At 40.7% G+C, this 25,183-nt stretch overlaps 1 protein-coding gene across 1 annotated transcript; it reads right to left on the reverse strand.

The window, feature by feature from the left end:
* Positions 1-542: 542 nt before the first annotated feature.
* Positions 543-19,814, reverse strand: jak1 (Janus kinase 1). The gene is made up of 25 exons (XM_068743919.1): positions 19,652-19,814; positions 16,712-16,923; positions 16,116-16,239; positions 15,162-15,312; positions 14,557-14,711; positions 14,153-14,421; positions 13,463-13,578; positions 12,900-13,082; positions 12,472-12,629; positions 12,054-12,168; positions 11,252-11,450; positions 9,696-9,805; positions 9,410-9,562; positions 9,104-9,191; positions 8,880-9,007; positions 8,601-8,739; positions 7,138-7,289; positions 6,839-6,989; positions 5,980-6,068; positions 5,521-5,713; positions 5,216-5,340; positions 4,956-5,128; positions 4,547-4,664; positions 4,209-4,319; positions 543-3,948 (listed from the first exon to the last, which is right to left on the reverse strand). The coding sequence occupies exons 2-25, from the start codon at positions 16,914-16,916 to the stop codon at positions 3,829-3,831; spliced, it is 3,525 nt and encodes a 1,174-aa protein (XP_068600020.1). The 5' UTR covers positions 16,917-16,923; positions 19,652-19,814; the 3' UTR covers positions 543-3,828.
* Between the last annotated feature and the right edge of the window lie 5,369 nt (positions 19,815-25,183).

The raw sequence follows: 25,183 nt of genomic DNA on the forward strand, positions 1-25,183 counted from the left end.
AAATATTAAGCAGAAAGGCGCAACACGATTAAGACAGCTCTTATGATATTAGACTGTGCTTTTTTATTATTTTTTATCGAACCAGCATGTGTGGAGGCGCCGTAGGTGTGTGTGTGTCTCCTTTGGGTGAAGCTCTCTCTAAGAATGTGCTTTTGGCAGGTAGTGGAGGTAAGAGGAGATGAGCGGAAAGAAAAACAACTCCAGCTGCCTTCAGCCGCTCAATCCTTGGGGATTTCTCCCCCCCGTCTGCTCACTCAGTGAAGACTGTTGGCGATGTCTGCCAGACTCATCTGAGTTTCACATACCTGTGGAGCTGTCTCACACACACACACACACACACACACACACTTGTATTAGTTGGACTCTAATCACTCTGCGCTCACATGACTATGGATGTCTATGAATCCATTCCTGCCCCTTGTTTATTAATGTGTTTATTAATGTCGTCTGTGGATTGAATCGGCAACAGGGAAAAGCTAGAAGACGCCCAGAGAGCAGTCCTTCCACCATTATCAGTCAAACAAGCATGTAGATTTCTGACAGCAGTCTCTGGCACAGACGCGCCGGGTCACAGTCAGCAGCAACCCTCAAATCTGTCACAAAACGCTTTCTGCATACTAAATCTGCAGCAATCACATTTAAAAGGATAAAGCGTAATATTTGATGATGCACAAAAACAAATGAAACCAATGCCATTCTGTGTCTAAATCATCTCTGACTTTCATTATAACCTGTTTTTTGACAAATTATTTAATACTGGTTCAGTTCCTCTGGTTGAACTACAGCTCTCCAGATCCAGCTCTATTTCACAGCGGGGTCAGTTGAGCGCTCTTCTCACTAAAAGCGTTGCGCTTTTCTTTTTTCCCTCTTGATTTTCCTCGACTAAACTAAAATCTCACTGCAGATCTGTCTGTAAACACCCTGCAGGATGTAAATAACACAAGCCAGAAATAAATGTACTCTTGCAGCAATGTGGGAGAGATACAAAAGAGATATAGAGATGTAAAAATCAACTGGACTTGTCCAAATTTGGTTGAAGGCGAAGAACTGACGCAGCCTCTTGGATAAGAGGCGAAACGTCGCCAAACAAACTTGAGCAAGTCCAGTTGATTCTTCGTTTTCGGCTCTTCACTTGTTACTTGTATTACACAATCTGTTCTCGTGTGGCTGTTTTTGAACCTCCATTTTTTTTCTCTCCTTTGGTTCTGACAACTAAAAGGCTTCAGCGACCTTCCTTTCCGAAGAAGTGGATAGTAAAGAAATTCATTTTGGAAGCCTAGAATTGGCATTTTATCTTATGTGGCCATTCTATTCCGTGTGTTGATTACTGTAGTGGAACATCAAACCCTTCTTTACCGGGGTAGGGTGTGCGTTCCTGAGTGTTTATCTCTTGTCCGTGCCTCACTGTCCACCAACTCGACATGATGTCCTCTAGATGATTGTACACAAAGAGGCTTCGTCCTCTGAGATTAACAAAGCACAAACAAAGCCTCCTCTCTCACACACGCACTGAAGCGCTGGTAACCCATCAGTGAGAGCCAGCTGAAGTGGGGATTTCTGTTTCCATGTAATGGTGACTCTAAAGAGTGTTTATTTATATCAGAACAGAAAATCTTCTTTGTGGATATTTGTGCGTGTTTTTTTTTTTTTTGTATTTATATAAATATAGCTGAATCACTTCAGGTGGAAAATCCAAATTTTTCTGTTCTCGTGTAAGTAGAGCCTCTTTTAAGTGTCAGTGCTTCATCGTACTGGAGAGTCAGTGGTGAGGGCGGACTTTGCAGTAGTGACTGTGTATGCTGATCACAAAGCTTTGCAATACCAAGTATTTCTGACACATTTTATTAGAATTAGTTGAATCTAGATTTGCTGTGCTACTTGCTTTGTAAACAGATTTTTTGTTTAAGTATCTGGATTAGTTTTTTTTAGCTGAAATATACTGTAGATTTTACAACATTTTCTATTGTTTTACTGCTAATAAGGTATTTCTAGCGCAATTAGCATGTCTATTTACCACTGTAATATATAGAACAAATTGTTTCTGTAGTTAATAATGTATTGCATTTGGACTGATACAGACAACGTGAAAAACAATGATTTTATTTATTTTTTCATTGTGTATTTATGGATACTTTTACCTTCCATAAGTCATACTTTGTCTTATTTTCTGAAAATATATATTTATTTTCTCTTATTTTGAGCAGAAGGAACTGTCCTACATTCCTAAATAAAATGTGGACTGAAGCACAACTTTCATTTGGAGTCTTTTTTTTTTCCTTTTTGTTTCTGCAAACATTCACAGTAAAAGGAGTCGTGTTAAAACAGAACTGACTGTGTCTCAAATCCTAATAATATTTGACGCAAGATTTTATAGGTTTCACATTTACTGCTGGATTTAAAATAGAAAAACTGCTGAGAGCGTTTAGCGTACAGATAACATGCTACAATTTTTAGCATAGAAAGGATACAAAGGATTACAAAAAGTAAATAATTAAAAGAAAAGCACATCCGTAATTGTGAACCTTTCATATCTCTAAAATAAACACTTTTGACAAACATAAAATGCTGCGTGAGGAATCACGCTCTTCCTCATTTCAAACCCACTTTATCTTCTAATGTACAATTCAACATAAAAAAAATAACAAATTGGATTAAAGAGTAAAGCTGCAAACCAGAGGATGAAAAATTAAGTGCTGCCGCCCTCAAGTGTCCTTCACAGGTACTCCAAACACAAGCGCCTTGTGTTTCAGGATTTATATGCATGATTCAAGTCCTTGTTGAAAGTCCATGACATCATTTAAAGATGTAAACTAGAACATAAGCAGAACCATCTGGGATATCCATCCTGCATATCCCAACATTAAGCGACAGAAGTGGATTTTTGTGTGTGTGTCTGAGAAATGATTCTTTCCTAGTGCGGGTGTTCCAAAAGCGTGATTTTCTGCTCCTGTGCAGATGAAGCTAATTCACAATTAAAGTTTTGATTGTGATGTCTTAGTCTTTTCTTCTTTTCTAAAACCAGAAGGAAAAATCCTTAAAGGATTTTTCACTTTACAGTCAAGCTATCTTTAAACTCTGAAGAGAAACTTTCTGCCTGATATCTGGCTCAACACTTATCAAAGATCATTCTGCGGTTCTCTAAAAGAAATAACCGGCTGATTTTTCTCCCATGAAGAAATCTCTGGTACAAAAGCAAAAAAAAAAAAAAGAATGATTAATGCCCGTGCCCCATCATCTTCTTGTCCAAACACATCTCAGCTTACAAGTGATTCACTCTGCATCCATCCGAGAGAAGAATGCCACATAACTGCGTAATATTCTGGAAGGGAGCGTCCGCGCTCTTCCTGTTTTTGCTCAGTTTCCACATTTCATCGTGAGAGAATAACATCAGCCACGTGTCCACATAATTACCAGGACTTCCCTTCACATCGCATAAGTTCCTCTCAATAAAGGCAGAATCTGCTCAATGCATGTGGACATCCTCCATAAGATATCAGGTCACATTAAACACAGGCGTAGCCTATGAGATTTTACAGGATAGTCTATGTTCCCTGTAAAGCTTAAATGAGGAAACATCACAATTATGACACCGTAAAATAACATGTTAAAAAGATGGAAGGTTACAATGATCCTGACGCATGGCAAAAAATTCTGTATACCAAAGTCGTGGAAGCTTTTTATGAGACTGTAAAGGCTGATCCTTCAGGACTCAGTACGGTGGCGCTGCTCAAAGCAGATGCTGAACTGGGGTCAGTTTTTGCTGTATTTCTGGTCTCGAGTCTGCATGCAAAGTAACATTTTCTCCCAGAGACGGAAACCGTTTGAGGTTCAAAAGTCGTTTTGCGGCTGGAGCTGTTGCTGCATGTGAGTCAGCTCCTCGATCAGGCGCTTAAAGGTGATCCTCCTCTCGGGCATTTGCTCCCAGCACCTGTGCATCACCTTGTACACCTAAAAAAAGGATTAACAAAGACTTACAGGTGGTAAAAATGTGAACGATTAACAGTGAATAAATTACAGGTGTTACAAAGCGAGAGACTTAATGTTGAAATCTTCCAAAGTACCACTGCTATAACTTTCCTGTAGGTGGCGCAGTAAGGTAATACGTTTTCAATGCTGTACTTCCTTCATGTTTTCTTAGCATTGCTGCAAAGTCTCAACATCTGTGCCCACATTATTATTATCATTGCATTAATATGGAGGTTTCTTACAGGCTCAGGACAGCCCTCGGGGCGTGGCAGCCTCCTCCCCGCTGACAAAACCTTCACCAATTGCATGACGATCAATTGGCCTTGAGCCCGACCCATCATGCTGAGGAAGATCTGCATGAGCAAGGATAAAGAAATGAAGCAAGCCTGCTTCTTTGAGATCAGGCCAAGCACCGACACCATCTGCCACGCACAAACAACGGTGTGCAACGCCAGAAATCCACTTGTTGATTTCTCCCAGGTGTGTGTTGCGTCGTGCCGCAGAATCCTTACCAAGCTTCGATAAATAACGGATTAATAAGCATTTCTCTAAGATAATGAGCGGCGCGCTGCGTACTGACCGCCATCGGGCTCTTGGTGGAGTCGCAGTAGGTGAGGAGTTCATACATCGTCACGCCAAAGGACCAAACGTCCGAAGCAAGGTAGAACTTGCGGCCAATCAGACACTCTGGGGCATACCTGAAAAAACAAAGTGTGGCAGCGTGAATAGTGGGAGCCAACTGATGAACGTCTCACGGCTCAGTACCAGCTGAATGAAGAGACCTTTTTGATGTTATCACATCACCCTTTGCTTGAATTGCTCCTTCCTGTGTCCTGCAGACAGTTACCCTCTGATTCTGCCTATTTACGTAGCACCCACTCCCATATTACTTTCCTTCACAAAATCTCTCTTTTCTCAATAAGATCTCAGCTATCAAAGTTAAACCAGAGAGTAAACACGGTTCACATCCTTCCGTCGTCTTGACTAACCAGAAAACGGGGCTTTCGTTTTCGTCTTTAACGATGTAATAGCCCTCATTGTCCTTGATGCTTTTTGTAAGGCCGAAATCGCCGATCTTCACCGTCCTCGTGTTCTCCACCAACACATTTCGAGCTGCCAGGTCCCGGTGGATGTAATTTTTAGATCCCAGATAGTCCATTCCCTTAAAAAAAAAAAAAAATAGTGATTGAAATGGAGCAGCCTGTGGAGCTTGAAAAAACAGGACCGATCTGTGGAAATAAACTGGTACCTTGCATATCTGAATGGAGTAGCTAATCAGGGTGCTAAGGTTGGTTTCTTTTGCATGGCTGGGTAGATAGTCCTTCAAACTTCCCAGTGGAACGTACTCCATGATCAGCTTAATTGCCTGACCGCCTACAAACAGAGTTACACATTTAAGGCAGTCGGAGACAGACACAGATATTTAGCAAGACTCATATATTTCTGCACAGAACAGGTTGTGTGTAGCCTCTAGGCCTGGATAAGACTTTGAGCATTACTGAAGGACATATAGGATTTACTCTACTCTTTAATGTTGAGTTTTGAACATCTTACTTTCCTCCTGGCAAATTCCCTTGTATTTGACGATGTTTTCATGGTAGAGGGCCTTCAGGATGTCTATCTCACGCGAGAGGTTGGTGTGTTGTTCCTCCCGGTTTTCAGGCTTCAGTGACTTCACCGCCACCAGCTCTCCCGTTTTATCTCCCCAAGGATCGTAACGACACAGCTCCACTCTACCAAAGTGGCCCTGTGAGAGCAGCATGGATGACTTAAAGATATTTGGAGAACTGCAAAAAGGTTCCTTTCTTTCTGCACTGTGGGATCCTGATATGGAACATACATTGTTAAATCCCTTTAGCTCATGCATCACATTTCTAGTGGTAATATGTGCCACTAGAAGTGATCCATAAACCTACTTACAATATAGAATATACAAATGTGTATGTTTTGTGAGGCTACCACACAGCTAAGTAAAAAAAAAACACCCCAGCATAAAACAGTGGAGCAGTTCACCTCTCCCAGCAGTCGAACCTTCCTCAAGAATCTCTTTTCAAACACGGTAGGATCAACCTCTGGTGTCGGCTTGGGTTTGATCGACGGGTCTGGGAGATGCAACAAAGAGATGAGACATGTTTTGTAAAACGTCTTTTCTTCAACATGAGCACACTTGCGTCATAGGAAGTCTATTGTGGTTGATTGTCTCAAAGGTTTCAGCAGAATCTTCTGAGGTTACATAACTGCTCACTCAGGTCGCCATGCTGATCGTTGAATTTAATAGATTTTCATTAGACTGATTCACTGCTATCAATAATTAGTTATAGGCATAGTTTATTTAGCCAAAGAAGTGTTATAAATATATTATTTGGCGCATATGATGATGGATTAGAATTGTATTTGGCAATTTAATGCAAGAAGGATTTAATGCACCAGGCTGCAGTACTCAATTCTGACCAGCAGATGGAAGAGCAGAGTCTATTATTTGGCTGTGGGGCCCAGCTGAGGGGCAGATGGGTGATAATGCACCCAGTGAACTTCCTCATCCGAGTTGGGTAAACAACTCTCTCTCGCTCTCTCTCTCTTTCTTTCTCTTTGCACTGTGTACTAAGCTGCTGCTAGGTGAGACTCCAAACATGCAAAACATATTCCAACTGTGAACTGCTTTGAACACAGAACCTGTTTTATTATTTTGCCTGTTCTGCAGTGTTACGCTCCAAATTCTGCAAATCTCAAACATATTTTTAGAAACACAAACAACCCTGGTGGATGGACTACCAATAAATCCGCTTCGATGTCTGAAACTAAACTTACATAGCACCCCTCTAATTACATAAAATTGTCTAAAATGTAATACACAACGCCTCCTAATACTTACTTTTTTCCTCCAGCATGTCTATGTCTCTGACAATAGCCCTGAAGAAAGGCCTTTTCATGGGATCGTAGTTCATGCAGTGGGTCATCAGTTCAGCCAGCTCTCTGCATTCTGGAGTTGCTAGTTGGCACTCGGTTTCATAAAACCTCTCCTTCTGCTCAGCATAAAAAAAACCATACCCCAAGTGTAAGATAGTGAGCAGAAATTAAAACAAATTGTGCGAACGGAATCAGAAAATAACTTTTTTTTTTTAAAGAGAGGGAATTTAGATCTGTCCTCGTCACCTTTGTTGGGCCCATTACCTCTGTGAGTCTCTTCTCTTTGAGCGGGACCTCTCCGTCGTAGCAGATCTCCCACAGGGTGGTAGCGAAGCCCCACTTGTCGGCCGCGATGCTCAGGGCGGATACATTCTTCACACACTCCGGAGCAATCCATGGGATGCGATGTACACACTCTGCGGAGGCAGACAAAGTCAACTTGAGAAAATGTGTGCATCAATTAAATACAGGTTTGTTTCTGACCCTTGAGGCCCTAACACAAAATAAATAATTTTAAGAAATTAGCCAACTCGGAACTGTGATCTTGATATTGTGATGACCGCCAATGCTAAAACAGCTAATTCCAGGAACCAAGAGTGAAACGCGGTACGGCTAGCTGTCTTGAGATGTTGGCTGACTGCATCTGCTGAAGTGAAAAATGCTCTTTGAATTATATCGCTGACTGGAAGAACAACTAACTGATTGGCTGACATCCACAGTTGACTTTTTTAGCTCCACAAATCCATATTGAAGACGAAGGGGGTCGGTTAGTAAGTGCATGCAGCTCAGAAAGGAAAGGAAGGGAGAAAGAGGCAAATAAGAGATGGACAGGTTGAATGGAAAAAGATGGAGACAGAAACGGTGGAACGGACGATATAATTGAGTCGAGTGAGAGGAAAAAACCAGGAATTGACAGATTTCAAGTTTTGAGGCAAGCGATCACAGATTGCTGGGAAGGAGGGAAGCTCCCGGTGGGTTTCTCAGCACTTTGTCCACTATGCGTTTAATGAAATCTGCGTACAAGGATGTCGATGTGAAAACCGGAAGACTGATTGTTCTCTAAAGTTGTGGCTACAGAAGAGGAAATGGTTCTGGGAAGAAAGGGTAAGAAAGATGCATTTCTCATGGGCATTTCTCATCCGTGCGGAAAGATTTCCAGTCTGTCCTGTGGTTTGCTGATCCATCTACACAACATCAGTGTGCTATATCTGTCAGGTTCTGGCTCTAATAGACGGAAACACGAGGCGGCCATTTGAGGGGAACTGTGCAATCCGAGAAATGCCCTTGTTGGCCATCTTCCCTGAACTCAGATCTAGCTTTTGCAAAAACAAATTACAATCTTAGAGGGAAATGTGCCCAATGTGTATTGATTATGTGACAAATAAGATTTCCCATTACTGATGACGTTTGTGTTATCAGAAATGCTCTTATTTTTTATTTATCTGTCTTTTTACTGTACAAAAAAACTGTAAAACATAACATTGCCCAAATCCTAGACCGGTAAATGCAAACAAGAGGCTGCAACAGGAATTAAATCAGTCTGCAAGTGGCGCTCAGGCTGGGGACAGGAATCTTCAGCTGACTGGAAGGAAACTGGAAGTTTTAGTGAAACGTTCCAAGGCACTAGGAGGTAGTTAGGTTTCACTATTAGTCACCATGAGACAGAAACAGAGACAGGCAGAGGCAGAAAGAGAGAAAGAGACTGCGTGTCTGTATTTGGTGCTCACCCTCGCTTGTGAGTACTGTGATTGGTATTCCAGGGTCGCTGAGCTTGATGAAGGGCCCTCCTCCATCACTTCCCAGTCCGTCCCTGGCTAGGAGAATGTTTTTAGCACACACAAATCCATGGACCAGCTTCTTGTCCTCCTACAAACATACACAAGAAGACAAAAATGAATACTACTGGTTTACAATCAAGTGGGTAAATATCCAGATTGTGTTGTGACCCTACTACAGGACTTATAGACTATTCATTCAGATATATGGTGTGCATTACAATGTCTCACCAAGTAGCTGAGAGCTGCAGCTAGCTGCTTAGCAACCTGGAACTTCCAGGTTGTGCTGAGTGGGCTCTGCTGCCGCCTCATAAACAGGTCCAATGGTCCAAGCTGGACAAACTCCTCTACCATGATATCTGTATCGCACAAATCCAAGAAAAACACGACGGTGTCAGCTGTTAGAAAGACATCAAGCCTTTAATGTGCACCCGGAATCCTCAACCTGCACTTACTCTCCTGATGGTGGACGCACACTCCATATAGCAGCACTATATGTTTGTGGGAAACTTGCCGCATCATGCTGGCTGTTTCAAAGAAGGCCTGTCAACAGGAAGACAAAGATGACTGAATGCGTCTCATGTTACAGAGCCATCCATTTTCTTCCATTAATCCGGGGTCCGGACATAGAAACTTTCACTGTTTAATCTGATTTGGGAACAACTTGCTGCAGCTAAGTGTTATTTTCCAGTATGACTAATTGCTCATCAAGTCTTTATGAAACAACATGGTGTGAAAGGCAGCTGGAGAGCGTCTCTCACCAGGGAGATGTCCCTGTGTCCAGAACCCAGCACCTTCAGGACCACCTTGACCTCCTGGAAGGAGGAGTAACCTGCATCCTCCTCCTCCTCGCTCTTCACCCTCAGTGTGCCCATGTAGATGTTGGTTCTTGTTCCAGGGCCGAGGTGCTCCTCCTGGTCAACCGGGCAGGGAGCAGAGAAAACAGGACATTAGATATAGGACTGTATCAACATACTTTCATCTACATCATCCTGCAACTGCCATAGAATAACATAGGCGACAGTAGTAAAGAGGGGAAGGGCGTACCTGTTCAATGTCCTCCTTGAGAATGCGATGGAAGCTGAGCTGACTCTCCTGCATTGGTGTCTGGGAGGCTGATTCTCTCTCTTTAGTGACCACCAGCAGGTTGGAAATCTCTATAATGCAAACAGATGATTTCAGAAGGTGACACAAAGATGTATGAACTGTTGTGTATTAAAAAAAGCAGACACAGTTTTGTTTGCATATAGGTATACAGTGTATTCAATTCTTATTTGACACAATAAGACTGCAGACACCTCACATGATCATTTCATTCTAACACAGACAGGACTTTAGATTTTCAAAGTCTGCATTGCATTCGCTCAAGGCTAGCTCACGCTCATATAGGGTGTTGCGTTCAGCATGAAAACAACACCGTGTTTACATGTGGTGAAGCAAACTCGCACTAATTACGTCACTGTGGCAATGATGCGAGGAGCTATTCAGGTCGGTTACTAAAGTGATTCAGTGTATTTTTTTGCATACATATAGAGTTGTGTGTGGGAGGATGAAGCAGAAACGCGTCTTTGTGCCTGCACGACAATTGTGTGCGAGTGTGGGTGTCTAATGTTGTGACAAAACCAACACAATGTGGTTTGAGGGAGGAAAAGGTATCTGCACTCCATCAGCATCCCCCTACATTCACTGTCAAAGTTGTCAGAACACTGTTCACCAACTAACCTGTAATTACAAATACAATCTATCCTTACAGCATCCATGGAATATTAGGTACTGCGCTGCACCAAATTGTGACCATTTCATTAATAGAAGAGGTAAAAGAACACGCCAGCATGCCATAACAAATCAAGCGTCATATTCTCAATATGCAGGTATACCAGCATATAGTTGCTGAAGGATGGACATTCTAACATGCATCAAAAATATTTCAGAGAAAAAAAGCACAGCGTCAAAGTGTTAACTTCATCAAAAAAAAAAGGTTTCAACCCAAAACCAAGGTCATGCCAAAGCATAGTTAATCAAATACACACAACAACAAAAAAGATCAACACATCCATGCATACATGGCTCCACCTTTTCCCCAGAGTGAAGTAAACACAAGGGTGCTAGTTTGGCTCCGGAAACCCAAATTTACAACTCTCTTCCTCCCCGACACTTTTACACACACGCACACACGCGCACACACACACACACACACACACACACACACACACACACACTTGTCATGAACCATTGGTTAGTGAGACACACAAACTTTCCTATCTTCATAGACACTCTTTCTACAGCGGAAAGGCAAAGGGAAATCTATTGGTCTTCATGGGATGGAAATATTTCCAGCCTGCTGTAGCATCATCATATTTCTAATTCTTCCAAACAAATTGTCTTCACAAAAGTAACTTTGATTAAATATCTGAAATCCTTTCTGTTTATCAATATTAGTTTCCTCCATTAGCACAGGAGTACTCGGATATATGTACAGGCGACGTCACTAAAAAAGTATACATATTGTTTTACAAAAGTACAACACAGATTTACCTCCATTGCCGTGGTGAAAATGTACTCTTTATTTTGGTATTGGTTGTAAGAGATGGGATTATGTTTACCTCTAGGCTGTGGAGGGCAGCAGCGCAGCAGCTGGAAGTGCAGGTTGTCGGTGCGAAGGCTTTGACCCCTCAGGTGTTGCAGCAACTCCCCAAGAGTGGGCCGAAATGTTTCGGTGCCATACAGACGGAAGCCGTTGGACAATTTTTCAATCTGGAAGTTCTTATAATGACGCACCGGATGAGGCTCCCTCAGGTCGAGCTGGACGCCAAAGGGGAGAGGTTTTAATTTGACCATAACAATGAAGAATACAACACTGAGGTAAGAAATTGAGAGATCAGAATAGAGCAAGAGGAAAATAATAAATTGAACATTATATTGACTGAGAAGCGGATGGAGAACAAAAAGAGGTTATTTTGTGGGTTTATTTTTTTAGAAGTTAAGCTTTATAGTTGAAACTATTGGTATTAAGGTTTAGCTACACAGTTACACCAAATAAACATCACTTCAAGAACAACCTAACTGTTGAGCCTAAACAGGTCTGTTCTTTTATAAACTGCAGCAAAGCTAATCTCTGTGGTGGTTAAGAATGTTTGTGTTTCCTTCCAAGCAGACTCAAAGCCGTAGCACACCCTGATAACCCGTCTTTATCCAATATTTGTTTCTCTGCTTCTGTGTCTGGAAGTTGAGGCCTCTCATATCACTGGGATATCATAATGGAGCAATGGCATTATTTCACAAACTTTTCTGGAGCAAAAAATTAGCAAGCTGAGAGTCGTTTTTAAATGTCTCTCTTCTGACGTATTTCTATGGAATATTGTTTTTTTTTTTTTTTTTAAGTGTCCTCATATCTAATAAATCTACCTCGTTGCAGACGACAGTGATGATGATGTACTGGTAGTCCGTGCAGCTCCAGCGTAGGATGTAGGTGCCCTCCTCGTTGCCCTCCTGACGCAGCTTATGGATAGCATACTCCGTACTGGGCGAGGGGGGAAAATTTATAAATGGGGTGTAGTAAATTGGCTTTAATATTTTAAGATAACAACATTTACACAAACTTGTTATGTTGTGATGGGAGGGTTGACAAAAGGGGGGCAGCCTTCATTAAAAAAACAACAACATTATATTCTATGTATGTAATCTGCATGCAGGTAAAGTAGTGTATGATGCAGTCAGACTGGGCAAATACAATTTAACACCATTTAATAGCTTGTGTCCAGTAACACTGTGTTTCTCCGAGAAACAGACATGTGGAGTCCTTCATTAATCTGGTGGTACCAACCAGATAGGCCCGTGGCAGCTGTCACTGATGTTGTGAACCACTGAGGCGGGAGCCACCTCGTTGCACAGGTAGTGGTGGGCGTCCACCGTCAGTCTGAAGTACCCATCCACAAGGGCAGCAAAGGACAGAGCCTCGGCCCTGAAAGCCATTTGCAACTCCTGAAAAGAGAAGAGGCGGAGCGAGAACTGTTCAGAATAAGAGCTCTTATAGAGCCGAAACACAACAGAGGGCGACGTTACTAATGCGTCATCTATTTTTAGGATGAAACATTGGTAACGTCTAATAGCATGTACCAATACCAGTTATTTCAGGAAACAAATGATGACCAATGTTTAAAACTACAAAGACCTCAACATGCTACCAATACTCATAGAGAACATTACAGAATACTTATTACGAAGACTAATTTGTTTGTAAAACTGTCTGACCAATCTCTTGTTGTTCTGTCCAAAAATAGAGACAGCGGTGTCTTTGATGACAGCATGGGTGATCTCATGGAAGTCGAAGAACACCACCCAGCCTTCATTCGCCTCCTTGCGTGTGCCGTCCTTCAGCTTTCCATCAGGCTTGTTCTTCTTTGGCTTCGTTTTTTCTTTGACAATCACAGGTGTCTGCTTCAAATCAAATCAACAAAAATAAAAATGTACCACTCTTGCAAAGTAATTCACACTCTGCCCATCACCATTCAATTTAATTGTAAGTTTTGTATTGTCATTTCATCTCGAAGTTTATACTAAATTAAATTCGACTTTGTCTGCACAAGAAACCAACACACAACATTTGACTCAAATTGATGATGATGATGATAGGAGCTTTTAAGATTACCAGAAATGTAATGTTCCTTATCAAACAGATTTTTTTGCTAATGGGTAGTAGCTATAATTTCTGTATGATGGTTTTGTAATTGTAGAGTAGACAAAAGATTTGCTATTGGTCACTCCCAGTTCATCTGAGGACAGAGAAACTCGTGTGCACATACGGTTTCACTCACAGCAGCAGGCTTCTTTCTGCAGGAAATGCCAGTGGTACCAGTGACCAGGACCTGCATGTCATGGCTTATCTCCAGGATCTGACTCTGGTGCTGCCCTTGGCTCTGGTTGTAGTATCCTAGAAGCAGCCAGCAAACATTATACCACATAATTAGACATGTATCCAAACTATGTGGCACAGCTCACAAAATTATATTGTGCCATATATTAAATATTTACTTTTACTTAAATATTTTGATTTTAGCTACTTGCTTAACAAACTTTGCTTTTGGAGAATCTTGCACTGATTACGTGGGCCTAAAGCCAGCTTCCTGAATTATTGTGGGTTTACACTGAATTCTGATCTTAGGCAATTTACTCAAATCATCCAGCTCTGCATCACCGGTTGAATTAGGTAGTCTGTAATACAAAGATTGACAGCTTGTTCCTTTTAATTTTGGATTTCACTGCCTGCAAAAATGCACTTGATTTGGGTAAAATTTGAATTGTGTGCCTATGAATCATTGTCATTTTTGGGTATTCCCATTTTAGCTTGCCAACAAAGCAGATTTCCTCTGGAGGGAATTACCTCAGTGACAGTTATCTCTTTGAGTGATCTATTACCAAGTAATTCAAATAAGACTACATCTCAAACAAAGCCCCACCCCCCTTAAAGCCACAAAACAGGTGACTTTATCTTCCTGAAACCTTACCGTTGTAACTGCCATTGCTGAGCTCTCCTTCCTGCATCACACCGAGCGTGATGGGCTCAAACACTTCGCTGCCCAGACCACTGGTCAGACCCTCTAGTGTGGACAGGTACTTAATCTTCAGGTCGTACGGTGTGATGTTGCTCTCGTTGACTGTCCGGTGGTTGAATTCTTTCAGGAATTTCTTAAAGACGTTGTTGATGCGGATGCGTGTCAGAAAGTTGCGCTGCTTAATGTCATGGTTCAGGGACTCTGGGATGAAACGCTTGTAGCTGATGGGATTAAGAAAGAAAGACAGAACCTTAGGATCACTTTCTTTCAGGGCTTAAAATCCTACTTCATCAATGTGAACTTAATACTTACAAAAATACAAGCTCAGTGCATGTCTCTCTGTGTGTGTGTGTTACCTGATTTCATTGGAAGTGGACATATTCATATGCTTGTCGTAATGAGTGATGGCAAGCACAGCCATGCCCAAGCACTCATTTTCTATGTCGTGTTTCTCCACCTCTAACTGAGACACCCGCAGTGGAACCACACCCGTCTGAAAGTCGTGCTGGCCCTGTGCAACACATACACGCGGATTATTTTGTAGAAAATGTAAACATACAAGCTGACAAAACAAATGGAAAAGCATTTGATTAATTAATTTACTGTTTGCTGCTGTTTTATTTACTATAGTTAATTACCGGTACATTAAAAGTCATTCATCTAAAAGTTGTTATATATGGAAGTAATTTCTTCAGGGTTACAATTTTCTTTGGTAGTTTTATATTTTGAAGGGACTGAAATAATTTATTTTCCAACGGTGGCTCTTAATAACATAAATAAGTGATATGTAGGCTGCACTTTTTCCTTTCATTTCCTCCCTGTTGCTGATGTTGTAAAACGTAACTGTGTTGATGCGTGAGGTTTTAATCAGAATTGTACTTTCAAAATATTTTCAAATGCAGAAATGACAAATAAAAAAAGACATCTACTCAGCCAGTAGTTGTCAATGTTTTTTTCACACCTGGAAAAACAGGTAGTTTAGAGAGGCAGCGTCCAATAGTGGCGTCCCTTCTGGTGTTTTTTGTGTGTTCAGTCCTCTGAGTTTACTGATACAATGCCTCCAAACCGGAGACTCCCCTTCAGTGGTGCCATGCCAATTTCTGAAATAAAACCTGAGAGGAGACAGATCCATTTTAATGTCATTTTTTGACGACAAAAAATCATCCTGTTGGCTCTTTAGACTCTTCATGCTGAATATCGTGCTACATCAAGACCTGACCACAATACCAGACCTGTATGGCAAAATATGATGCACAATCATAATGCAGCCTCCGGCAACACATAACGCACACATGCATCCTATGCAGACGGGCTTTACTCTCAAAGCGGAATGAGGTGGAAGTGCAAATTACAGAAGAATAGTGTTTTATTTCCCCTAAAACATTACCGCACTTGCAGAGTACATCTTCTTTCTCTTCTATTCCAGTGCAAATATGTTACTGCTGGCCTCTCTCATAAAATATTTTCCCTTAAGTCAAAGCGTAAGAATTTTATTCTTATATCATTGGGTCATATGTTGTAAGTATATATCCTTATACGGCTTCACAATATATAATATTTCCACCGACATCACAGTGTGCATAGGAGGCACAGCTGGATATGCAATATCAAGTAAGGCAAAACCTCTCAAACGTGTCCTGTTGCAAGTTTATTTATAGCTCTATACAGAAGTAAAACTTCCATTTCTCAGTTTCTATTACTAAACTTCAAGGACATTTTCTGAATTACAAAAGGTGAAACCAAACATAAAGCTAATGGGAAAGAGCGGAACAAACTCTTTTGACATCACAGAATACAAGTTGCCACATTTAAATTAAGATACCGCAATGGCAGTTTTCCCTGCAACCTCAGTTCCACACAGTCCACTAACAGGCAAGGTGAATATCTGCAGTAAACTGCTGCAGCGATGCATTACCTCATGCGATAGTGCAGCTTGAGACTGGTGTCATCTGTGACCTTGAACTCGTAGTTGGGGGGGTACCACGTGCCGATGGTCTTATTATACAGACCGAAGAGGTTGTGGCACAAGGGAGAGATTGCTGAGGAGAGAAAAGTTCAAACACATCAATGTTATATTAAACAGCTCCAGCCCAAACACAGAGGATTTAATGTTTTACTACGTCAAACTCCTTTGGTTACTCCGAATGGGCCCACCCATGCTTCCTTTATGAAGGCGCCTGATGTCCCACACAGCTTTGCTACTTACTTCCTGACAGCACGGCATCCTGACCTCTTCATTTCCTTTTAATCACGTGCTGATGTAGGAGCTACGCACAGGAGGATATCTAGTGGACTCTAACGTTTATTTTCATTGAGAAGTGTTTATTCAGTGGTGGATTAAGTTATTGCTCAACAGCTGACTTCTACCTGGATCTAAATGCTTCTTGTGAAAAGTCCTTTCTGCCTTTCTAACGCCAGAATGAGGCCCAGCCCCTCCCCAGGCCCCCACCACCACCCTTCATTACTGAAGAGTAGGAAATTCTTGATTTCCCCAGACGGTCAGTCACTCACAGCATTTCTTTGCGGCATCCACACAGAGCTCCTCAGCGGTGTAGCAGCCGCTGAGGTATTCAAGCTGGTGCACCTCCGGCGTGTAAAACTGGATCTGCAAGCCCCAAGTGGAAGTGGGAGAAGGGGTGAACTGAGCCTTCCTACTCGACTTCCTCATCTTCCCACAGAGTTGCCTGCTCAGCTCCATCATCCACAGATCGGGCATTCAGAGACTGCGGGAGTGAAATGACAGAGAGGGAAGGAGAAGAGGGGGGGGGGGGGGTAAGTGGGAATGTTACCTTGAATGTTCAACTTGGGCGTTTAGCTTCTATCAACATTAGCATTTGTGGCTTCATATTAATTGTAAATTACTTTAAGCTTTGGAGGAAAACCTAGAAGATACTTAAGACAAATGGAAAGACACACAGGCATCACCCTAAATCAGGTTCAAGTCAAATGGAGGAGTAAAATATACTTAAAACTTCATTTGACAAGTAACTTCGTATTAACTCAATTAGCATTCACATTTTATGTTGGCCAATTTGTGATTACCAACCACCTAGTAACTTTTGTGTGTGTGTGTGTTGCAGTACAGTAAATGTATTGATTGTTGCACAGTGAGCTCAACAAACAGCAGCAGGGACTCAGTTCAATAGTCATTAACATGATGACTCATAAATAGGACACAGAAATGCACACAGAATGGAGCGATGTCTCACTGAAGTGCAAATAAAATGATTACATCAATACGTGGAGCACACATTGCAGCGCAGTGGCAGCGAGGAGTCTGAGCTTTACTGTTGGATGAGTCAAATGCTCCTTCTACACCAGCTGCACAACAAATACAGCTCATCATCATCATCTTCATTATCAGCAGCCACGAGCCCTTCATCTTCATTCAACTTGGATCCCTTCCCCATGGTACACTTTCACCATCAACACAAGTTGTTGTATCACCAGTGCAGACGGCTGAATTCATTACAACACTCCAAGGACACGTCCGTGAAGGGAAATGTCACTTTGTGCTGAATGCCGGTCGTCATTTCCATCCCTCTTTAATGGTCATCTTTATGTTTAGATCTGCTCAATAAAACCCACGAACAAAATTCATTCAACAAAGTTGTATTCACATTATATTTAGTTCCATCCTGTCACTTTCTTCCTTTCTCCCAGACGATCTTGCACCCAAATGGCATTGCTCACAGAAGTAAGAGTTCCTCTGCATTAGAAAATTGTTGGAAACCTTTGCTAAAAAATGCCAAACGCAACAAAATATTAAAAAAAGCGATCTTCAGTGTTAAATGTAATTAAATATATTTATGCCTTCCTTCAGACCTGCCTTCATCTCCAATCTGAAAGCACAGTAGCAGCAACAATCACTGCATGGGTACAAAATGTGTGGGTGGAATTTAAATGTAAAAGGTTTCATTATCAAGGGGTTATTTATGTGTTCAATGTTGCAGGACTTCACAGAGGAAAATTCCTAGTCTGTGAACCCTCATTGACAATGGCAATAACCTGATTCTGATTCTGAACAAATAAAAAAGTGCTTTGTTTTCTGGGGCAAATATCCCTGTGGTCAGATTGACCCCAAGGATAAAATGCGTTTATTTACAGATAACAGGAGGGTTAAGTTGAGTTGAGTGAGTTGTGATTTCACAGTCATCGTCATAGTTCATCTAACAAGTGTTACAAATTATCGTTTCTCTTACGCCAGTTGGATTTCTTGAGAAGTGCTTCGGTGAGTCATCTGTTCAGCCTCTAAAAATCAGTCACTGCTCTGAGTAAATTCAATGTTACTCTTCTGAATGTTTCTTATAGGTGTAAAAGATAATAAATGTGCTATAATGTGGAATAAAACCTGTATGATTCAAACGGTCACCATTATTCTGATGTCAGAGATATTACTCTGCCCGGTTTGCACAAAGTAGTTTTTAAGAGATTATAAAATGTTGGCCAAACCTAAATTTATGGTTCAAGTGCTTCAAAGGTCTGACAGTTAACGCTTCTTCAATCTACCAGCTTGTTGAAAACTATGTTTGAAAAGCAATTTTATTGATGGTCACAAAGTCTCCGTCTATTTTTGGCTCGATGAAGTTTCAACAAAAGTCACTTCCACAATGTTAAACCATCAATCGGAAACCCAAAAGCATCACAGCATATAGTTTATAAATCAGTAGAAACAAAAAGTCAAATCTAAGATGCAAATTTACAATTCTTACTTACATTTTGAAACACTTCTAAAAAAAAAAAAAAATCGCCATTTGTTTTCTTGTTTTTAGCTAAATATTTCTTCAATTGGATAATCTCAATTGCTCGTATTGCAGACGAGAAGCACAACAAAGACAGCTATGAATACGAGAACAATTATCCGATCCGTTTTGTGTTCATTTAACAAACATCCATCGGAAATAAGAACATTGCTTTCCTTTCTTCTCACATCTTAGAAATGAATACGGCTGCTGTGACTCTGAAACGAAATTTTCCATCTGTTCTCTTTAGATATTGCAGGTCGTGGTGGCATTTAAAGGCGATACAATTAAATCAATACACCAGGATTCAATTTGTCTTGCCCTTGTGAAGCCCTCGACCAGTATATAAACTGTAATATTTAACCTGAGACCCCACTTTATAATTGTGTTGCTTTAACCTACGCGGTTGCGTCACATTATAAGATCTTCTTACTATTCAGTCCTCACACTATTCTCTTTACTTCCATATATTTATTTTGTTTTATTTTATATAATTTTAATACTAATCCACTTGCCTGTATTGATTGACAAGTGTTTTAAAAGCTTGGTTGACATTATGCCTCATACTGGTCTATCTTCCACGCACGAAGTAAATGGCAGATGAATAATTCCTCCACTTGACAACAATAGAGGACGATGTTAATCGATTTGTCTCGCTAAATAGCCCAGAAGGAACGCATTTTCCGATCACAACGTTATATTTACTTACCTAGAAGCTTAGCCAGGCAGCTGGCGAGTAACTTCCGTTCCGTACGGCGAGTTGGAGCTTCTCGCCAAAAGAACTTAACTGCAGCGTATAAACTGTTATTTTTGTAAAATAAATAACCAGTAAGAATAACTAGTATCCAAAATGTATGAAGTATATCCACGAAATGTCCCCCGCACGGCCCGCACGATTATTATCGCAAACCCTTCCTGACAAGCGACGTCCCTTTTCCCGAAAACAACGCAATGGCCCGTTCTAGAATGAGCCTGCTGATTGGCTACCGAGCCCGTCACTCCTGATGACGACATTAACCCATTGGCTCTACATTAATTCAGAGTAGAAGAAGAAATAGCAGCGTCAAGTTATGACGGGAAAAACAGTCCATACTATATTTAATTATATTCTTCAAGTTCTTAAAGACAAAAAAACATGAGCATGATGGCAATAATAATAATAACAACAAAGATTCAGAACATTTGTTAATATCATATAATAAATAGGGAATAACAATTATAATTAAGGTGAGAATAACATTCATAATAGTAAAGCAGTTCAGAAAAGCCAAGCCAAACCAAGTCAAGTTAAATTATTTAGCAACTAGTGAAGTTGAAGAGCTAATTGAATGGTAAATTTATTCCATTAATTCTAAACTTACCTTTGTGTTCTATAGTTTCAGGGCAAAATTAATAAAAGCTGCATCCTCATTCGTCTTTAAACTTTAAAGTCTCATTGTCCCAATGTAATAAATACTTTTATTTATTCTCTTCAGATGTTTCCTGGCAGAGAAGTTTCATATCAGAACATTATACCCTCAGTTATCATAAATTAACAGGATATCTTTTATAGAACAATAAAAAAATAAGGTTATATCAATTCTGTCATATAATAAGATAACAGTATTGCTATAATTTAAGCTTGTAATTCATTAGGACATGCATGGAAATGTTATAACATGTATATGTTATGATAATAAATATATTTAATATAATGTAATAATAATCTACTGAATAAACCTAGGCCTTCTACTTTTTTTGCTCATTATAATGGGATTCCACCACTTGCGACATTAACATAAATGAACACAGAACCCAGGAGTATGTATTTACATATTTCCTGTTGTATGTTAATCTTCTATCAATCTATCTATAATTATATGAATGCCAAATACTTAGCTAAAGCAATCCCAAATATGATTTTCTTTTTAAAATGTGTGTCTTTTCTTCCTATTTTTTTCTCATACCATTCCCAAGCTTTTAGTGGTCAGCATCAACACCAGTTTTCAAGTAGTAGTGGCCATTAATGCACAGTCGAGCTGGTCTTTAGCAATAAATTACACTGCCAATTGTTAGTCACTTAGTCGAAGGTTCCAGCAGCTTGGGGAGTTGACAGGGAAATGTGTAGATGAAGAAAAAAGAAGGTTTTGGAAACAAAAGCTTAACCAGAAGAAAAAAGGAAAATGGGTTGTTCATTTTAAGGGAGGAACTTCCTGTGCCACATCCCAAGTATTCCACACTGTCTTCCTTTAGAGGAAGTACAAAAAAGAAATCCCCTTTACCGTGGCAGTTGGTGTCACATGAAGGAATTATTGTCAACAAAACGGCTCCTTTAAGAACGCTGAACTTTACTTTTTTATATTAAAAAAATGCTTTATTGCAATGTAAACATTCCATTGCGATTCAAATTTTGAAATAAAAAGTTTGAGTGAACTGAATCCAATGCAATTTGCCGTTTTTGCAGGCGTGAATCATGCTGCAGATGTCTCGAATCGCCAGTATTATTTTGTTTATATATTATTTATTATTTACGTTTGGAAAAAGAAACGAGCTTTTTAAAACGTATTTAAAATGAGGAACTATAATCATGAGCTAAAAATGAGCACTTGAATCGTTATATCAACCTCTTCACTGACATATTCAGAGGATTTTACATTAGCAGTAGGAAACATGTCATTAATAGGTTTTTAGCGCCTCCTATTGACAGCAATGTGGAACCACCAATCAGGATTACTTTACACTTCTACATACAGTACTGTAAACCCATGGAAACAGCAAGGAGAAAAAAAGGGCTAGGAACACAGCATAATTCATGGACTGACATATGTGAAAATGTTTTCTATGGCAATTTGCACAACATGTAGATTGTATATTTAAACAAATATTTTATGGTTGCAGAAATCTCTTTAAAATCAGCAGAATTATTAAAAGCAGAGAAAAGAAGAAATGAAAGAAACCCAGACATGTTAAAGAAATGCAAATTATCTTTATTGCTCACACTGAAGCAGAAATTGCATTGGCAGACGTACTTAAGATAACAGTTGATTAAGGTTTAGAAAAAAATAATAATAGGTTACCGGCAAAGATTCAACAATTTTGTCTTGTATTGACAAAAATAAATAAATAAATCTCTTTCTTCTCTTTGGGTTCTTCGATTCGATTACCTGAGCGTGCTTTCATTCACTGCACATGCTTGTGTCAAGTTGGCAGCCATCCTTCAGTTATCACAGTACTGTACCTTCGATGGGGACAGCATCAGCACTGTGATAACTGAACCAGGGCAGCCTGTACAATCTAGCAGTCCAGGGGTTCACTCCATTTGTCATCCATCTGTATTGTCTGCTCTTTATGTCAACTGGGTCAAAGGTAGCAAAGATGTCCTTTTTCCATCATGGAGATTATTTGCTGGCATTTTATACGACACACATGCAAGTACAGAAAAATATAGACAATTTACAATGCAGCCATTCATTAGGAAATATTAGTTTAGCACTTTGAATCATAAGTGTGGCATTAAATCTGTTAATAAAGTCACTTAGCAATCATTTAAGATAGTTATGGTGAGCAGAATACAAAGTACAAACAAGTCATTGTGTGATTAAAGGTGCAGTAAATAAACAGAGAGAGAACTGCACAAATGAGGGAAAATTAGCCCTTATGATTTATCAATATTTCCTTTACATATAGCTCTATGTCAGTCAAGGTTTGATGAAAGTGTCTCAGCAGTGAGTCTTGTAAGTTACAGGACTTACCTCCTTTATGCACCTTAATCAGATCAGGGATATACTTGCACAACTTTTCTTTGGATATTTTTTTAACTCCTGAAATTAGTCAGTTGGTCTTGTAAAACACAGATTCTATTGTTTATTAAACGTCTACTGATGCTTGAAGCGTGGACAGAAAACCATGCCCAACCCTGCACCTATAGTTTGAGCTCAAAGGCCTAATGGGGGTGCATTTGTGATTACAAACGCCATTGTGCAATTCTTAGGAATGGGCCGCAGATTCGTGCTTTGAAGTATTTTCTAAATTGTTTTCCAATTATTTATTTTTTCAGCAATTAGTAATTATTCTCCATTCTGTCCCTCATCCAATCAATAACAATTTGAGACGAACTTATGTATAATATTCAAACCAACCGCAAGGCCGAGTGACGTCAGACTTGTTATGATTCTCCTCACGAGCTCCGCCCCTCTCGGCGCGCGGAGCTTCTGGAGCAGTGCGGTGGCGTAGCTGGCCGACTCCTCCCCTTTTGTCGGTAAGCCAGTCCGCCCTCCGCGCTTCATGTAAACAACTCCATGAACCCCGCGGCTCAGGGCTCAGGCCACAAATGTCCTGTCAGACGTGAAAGGCAAAGAACCAGTGGAGCCTAAGAACGAAACGGGGCAAAGGACGAACGCGCATTTGCGCTAGGGATGAAAAAAAAGCGACGCGCGTCCATATTGCGTGAATCCTCAATGTTAATAAGAAAGAAATGGCTTAGAATTGATCCTAATGGGAAAGGTTACAGGCAATAAAGACTTGACGACCCGAAAATATAATAAAATAAGTCAGAACCGAGTGCCGTGCCAAAGCTTGTTGCTGTTTTCTACAAATAAACAAAAGTTATCCAAAATCTAAACCGCGCCGTTATAAATATCACTGCGTAATAACATGCATTAATACATGCTTAATATTATTCTAACTATGGGGTTTAAAACACGATGGGGGGGGGGGGGGGGCGCAAAAACAATGCATACAATGTTGTTGTTTTTAAATATTGTGCAGCCACACGTTAACGCCCAGCATTGCACACACACCCCTTCCCTAAACAAACACCATTCCGCAGAATCCAAACAGAATAGTTCCTTCTCCATTGCATCCCCCTCCCGCGTTAAATGCATTACAGATATTAGCGTCACTTACCTGTGATTCTCCCCTTCAGTCGGCGGTGTTTACATGAATACCTTTAATGACGCAGCAAGACCACACGGAGCAACGTGATTGTCGCCATTTTTTTGTTGTTATTGAATTCTCTAAAAGCCATGTGACAAATCGATCATGGTTTTAAAAGCAGGCTTCGGCGCGAGGAGACGAAAACTAGTTGCGCGAGGCTAATTTAGGTTAATCTCCTCGGTTGCTTGTCTGGTGGATTAGTCTGGTTACTCCACTGACTGGAGAGTGAAGGCTGCGCGCAATATTTGACAGCTCCGGGACGCTGCGCGCCGCCGTATGGCTCGCAACAAGTACTCACTCGATTCCTTCCCGTCTGCACGCGTTGCGCGTAATGACAGCGACTCATGCGCTTTTCGGTGTCCGCTGAAAACACACGAACCGCAAGAAATAGTGAAAATCCAAGTCCAATCATTTTCTATGTTATCAATTAATGGCAGGCCAACGCGTGATGATCACTGGAATGTATTACATGCAGAACCGAGTTTTAAGTTGCAGTAATTTGGGAGGTTTTGGTCACTTTGGAGGAATAATAACAGATTTTTCTTTTAAATGCAATTGGGGTTTTTTGGTTGTTTTTTTTTAAGATATGAAGTGAAATCATATAAAACTCTCCGGCAGGACTTGTGTTGGTTCGTAACAAAGTAATGGAATGATATTTCCACTCTCCAGAAGAGACTTTGTAACGTGCACGCTGCGCGCAGTGAAAGCGTCAGTCAACTGCGCCACCTTGTGGTGGACTTCGTTTACAACAGAACACGGGACATCCACAGCTGGCCACTGCTGTTTGGGCTTTTTGTGCTGTCTGGGCCGAACCAGAACCGTCTGGGACGCAAACCTGCTTCAATGTTATCACGCACCAAAACGCAAGACACAACGCGCATTAAAGGGATTGCCAGACGAGACCCCCCCCCCCCCGCAACCTTTGCAGCTGGAGAACAATAACATATTTTATTTTCTTCCGGTACAGACTGACATTGTGTACTTTGAATATGTTGCCGTGGTTTTTAGTGACTATTCTTATTTGCTTTATTGTATTGTACTTGTGTTTTATTTGTTCCCAAACATTACGATCCTCCTACACTTTAATTTAAAGGTAGGCCTATTCTTATTTACTTTCTGTTTTCGGTGAGATTTTGGAGTCACCGACAGCAACAGGCTGCCGCTGCTGCGCACCTAATTTAAAACTAGAGCGACCAGTTTACGCTCCAAACTGTAAACCCGTCATCCGCATTTTTCATGGGTGAATTGCGCAGAGAAAACGGGGCGTTGTGGCGACTCCCTCATTCATTTGCAGCGAGCAGGCTGGTCTTAAAGACGCAGACCGGTT

The sequence above is a fragment of the Brachionichthys hirsutus genome, chromosome 9 (genome assembly GCF_040956055.1).
Source record: "Brachionichthys hirsutus isolate HB-005 chromosome 9, CSIRO-AGI_Bhir_v1, whole genome shotgun sequence".
NCBI lineage: Eukaryota > Metazoa > Chordata > Actinopteri > Lophiiformes > Brachionichthyidae > Brachionichthys > Brachionichthys hirsutus.

Bases quoted from the DNA above. Each gene is read 5' to 3' on its own strand.
- jak1 (XM_068743919.1), bottom strand. From the start codon at position 16,916: ATGCCCGATCTGTGGATGATGGAGCTGAGCAGGCAACTCTGTGGGAAG. The intron at 14,422-14,556 runs GTAACACACACA...TAATCCCATCAG, and splicing joins TCCACTTCCAATGAAATCAG to CTACAAGCGTTTCATCCCAG. The intron at 13,083-13,462 runs GTGAGTGAAACC...GATTTGAAGCAG, and splicing joins GCAGAAAGAAGCCTGCTGCT to ACACCTGTGATTGTCAAAGA.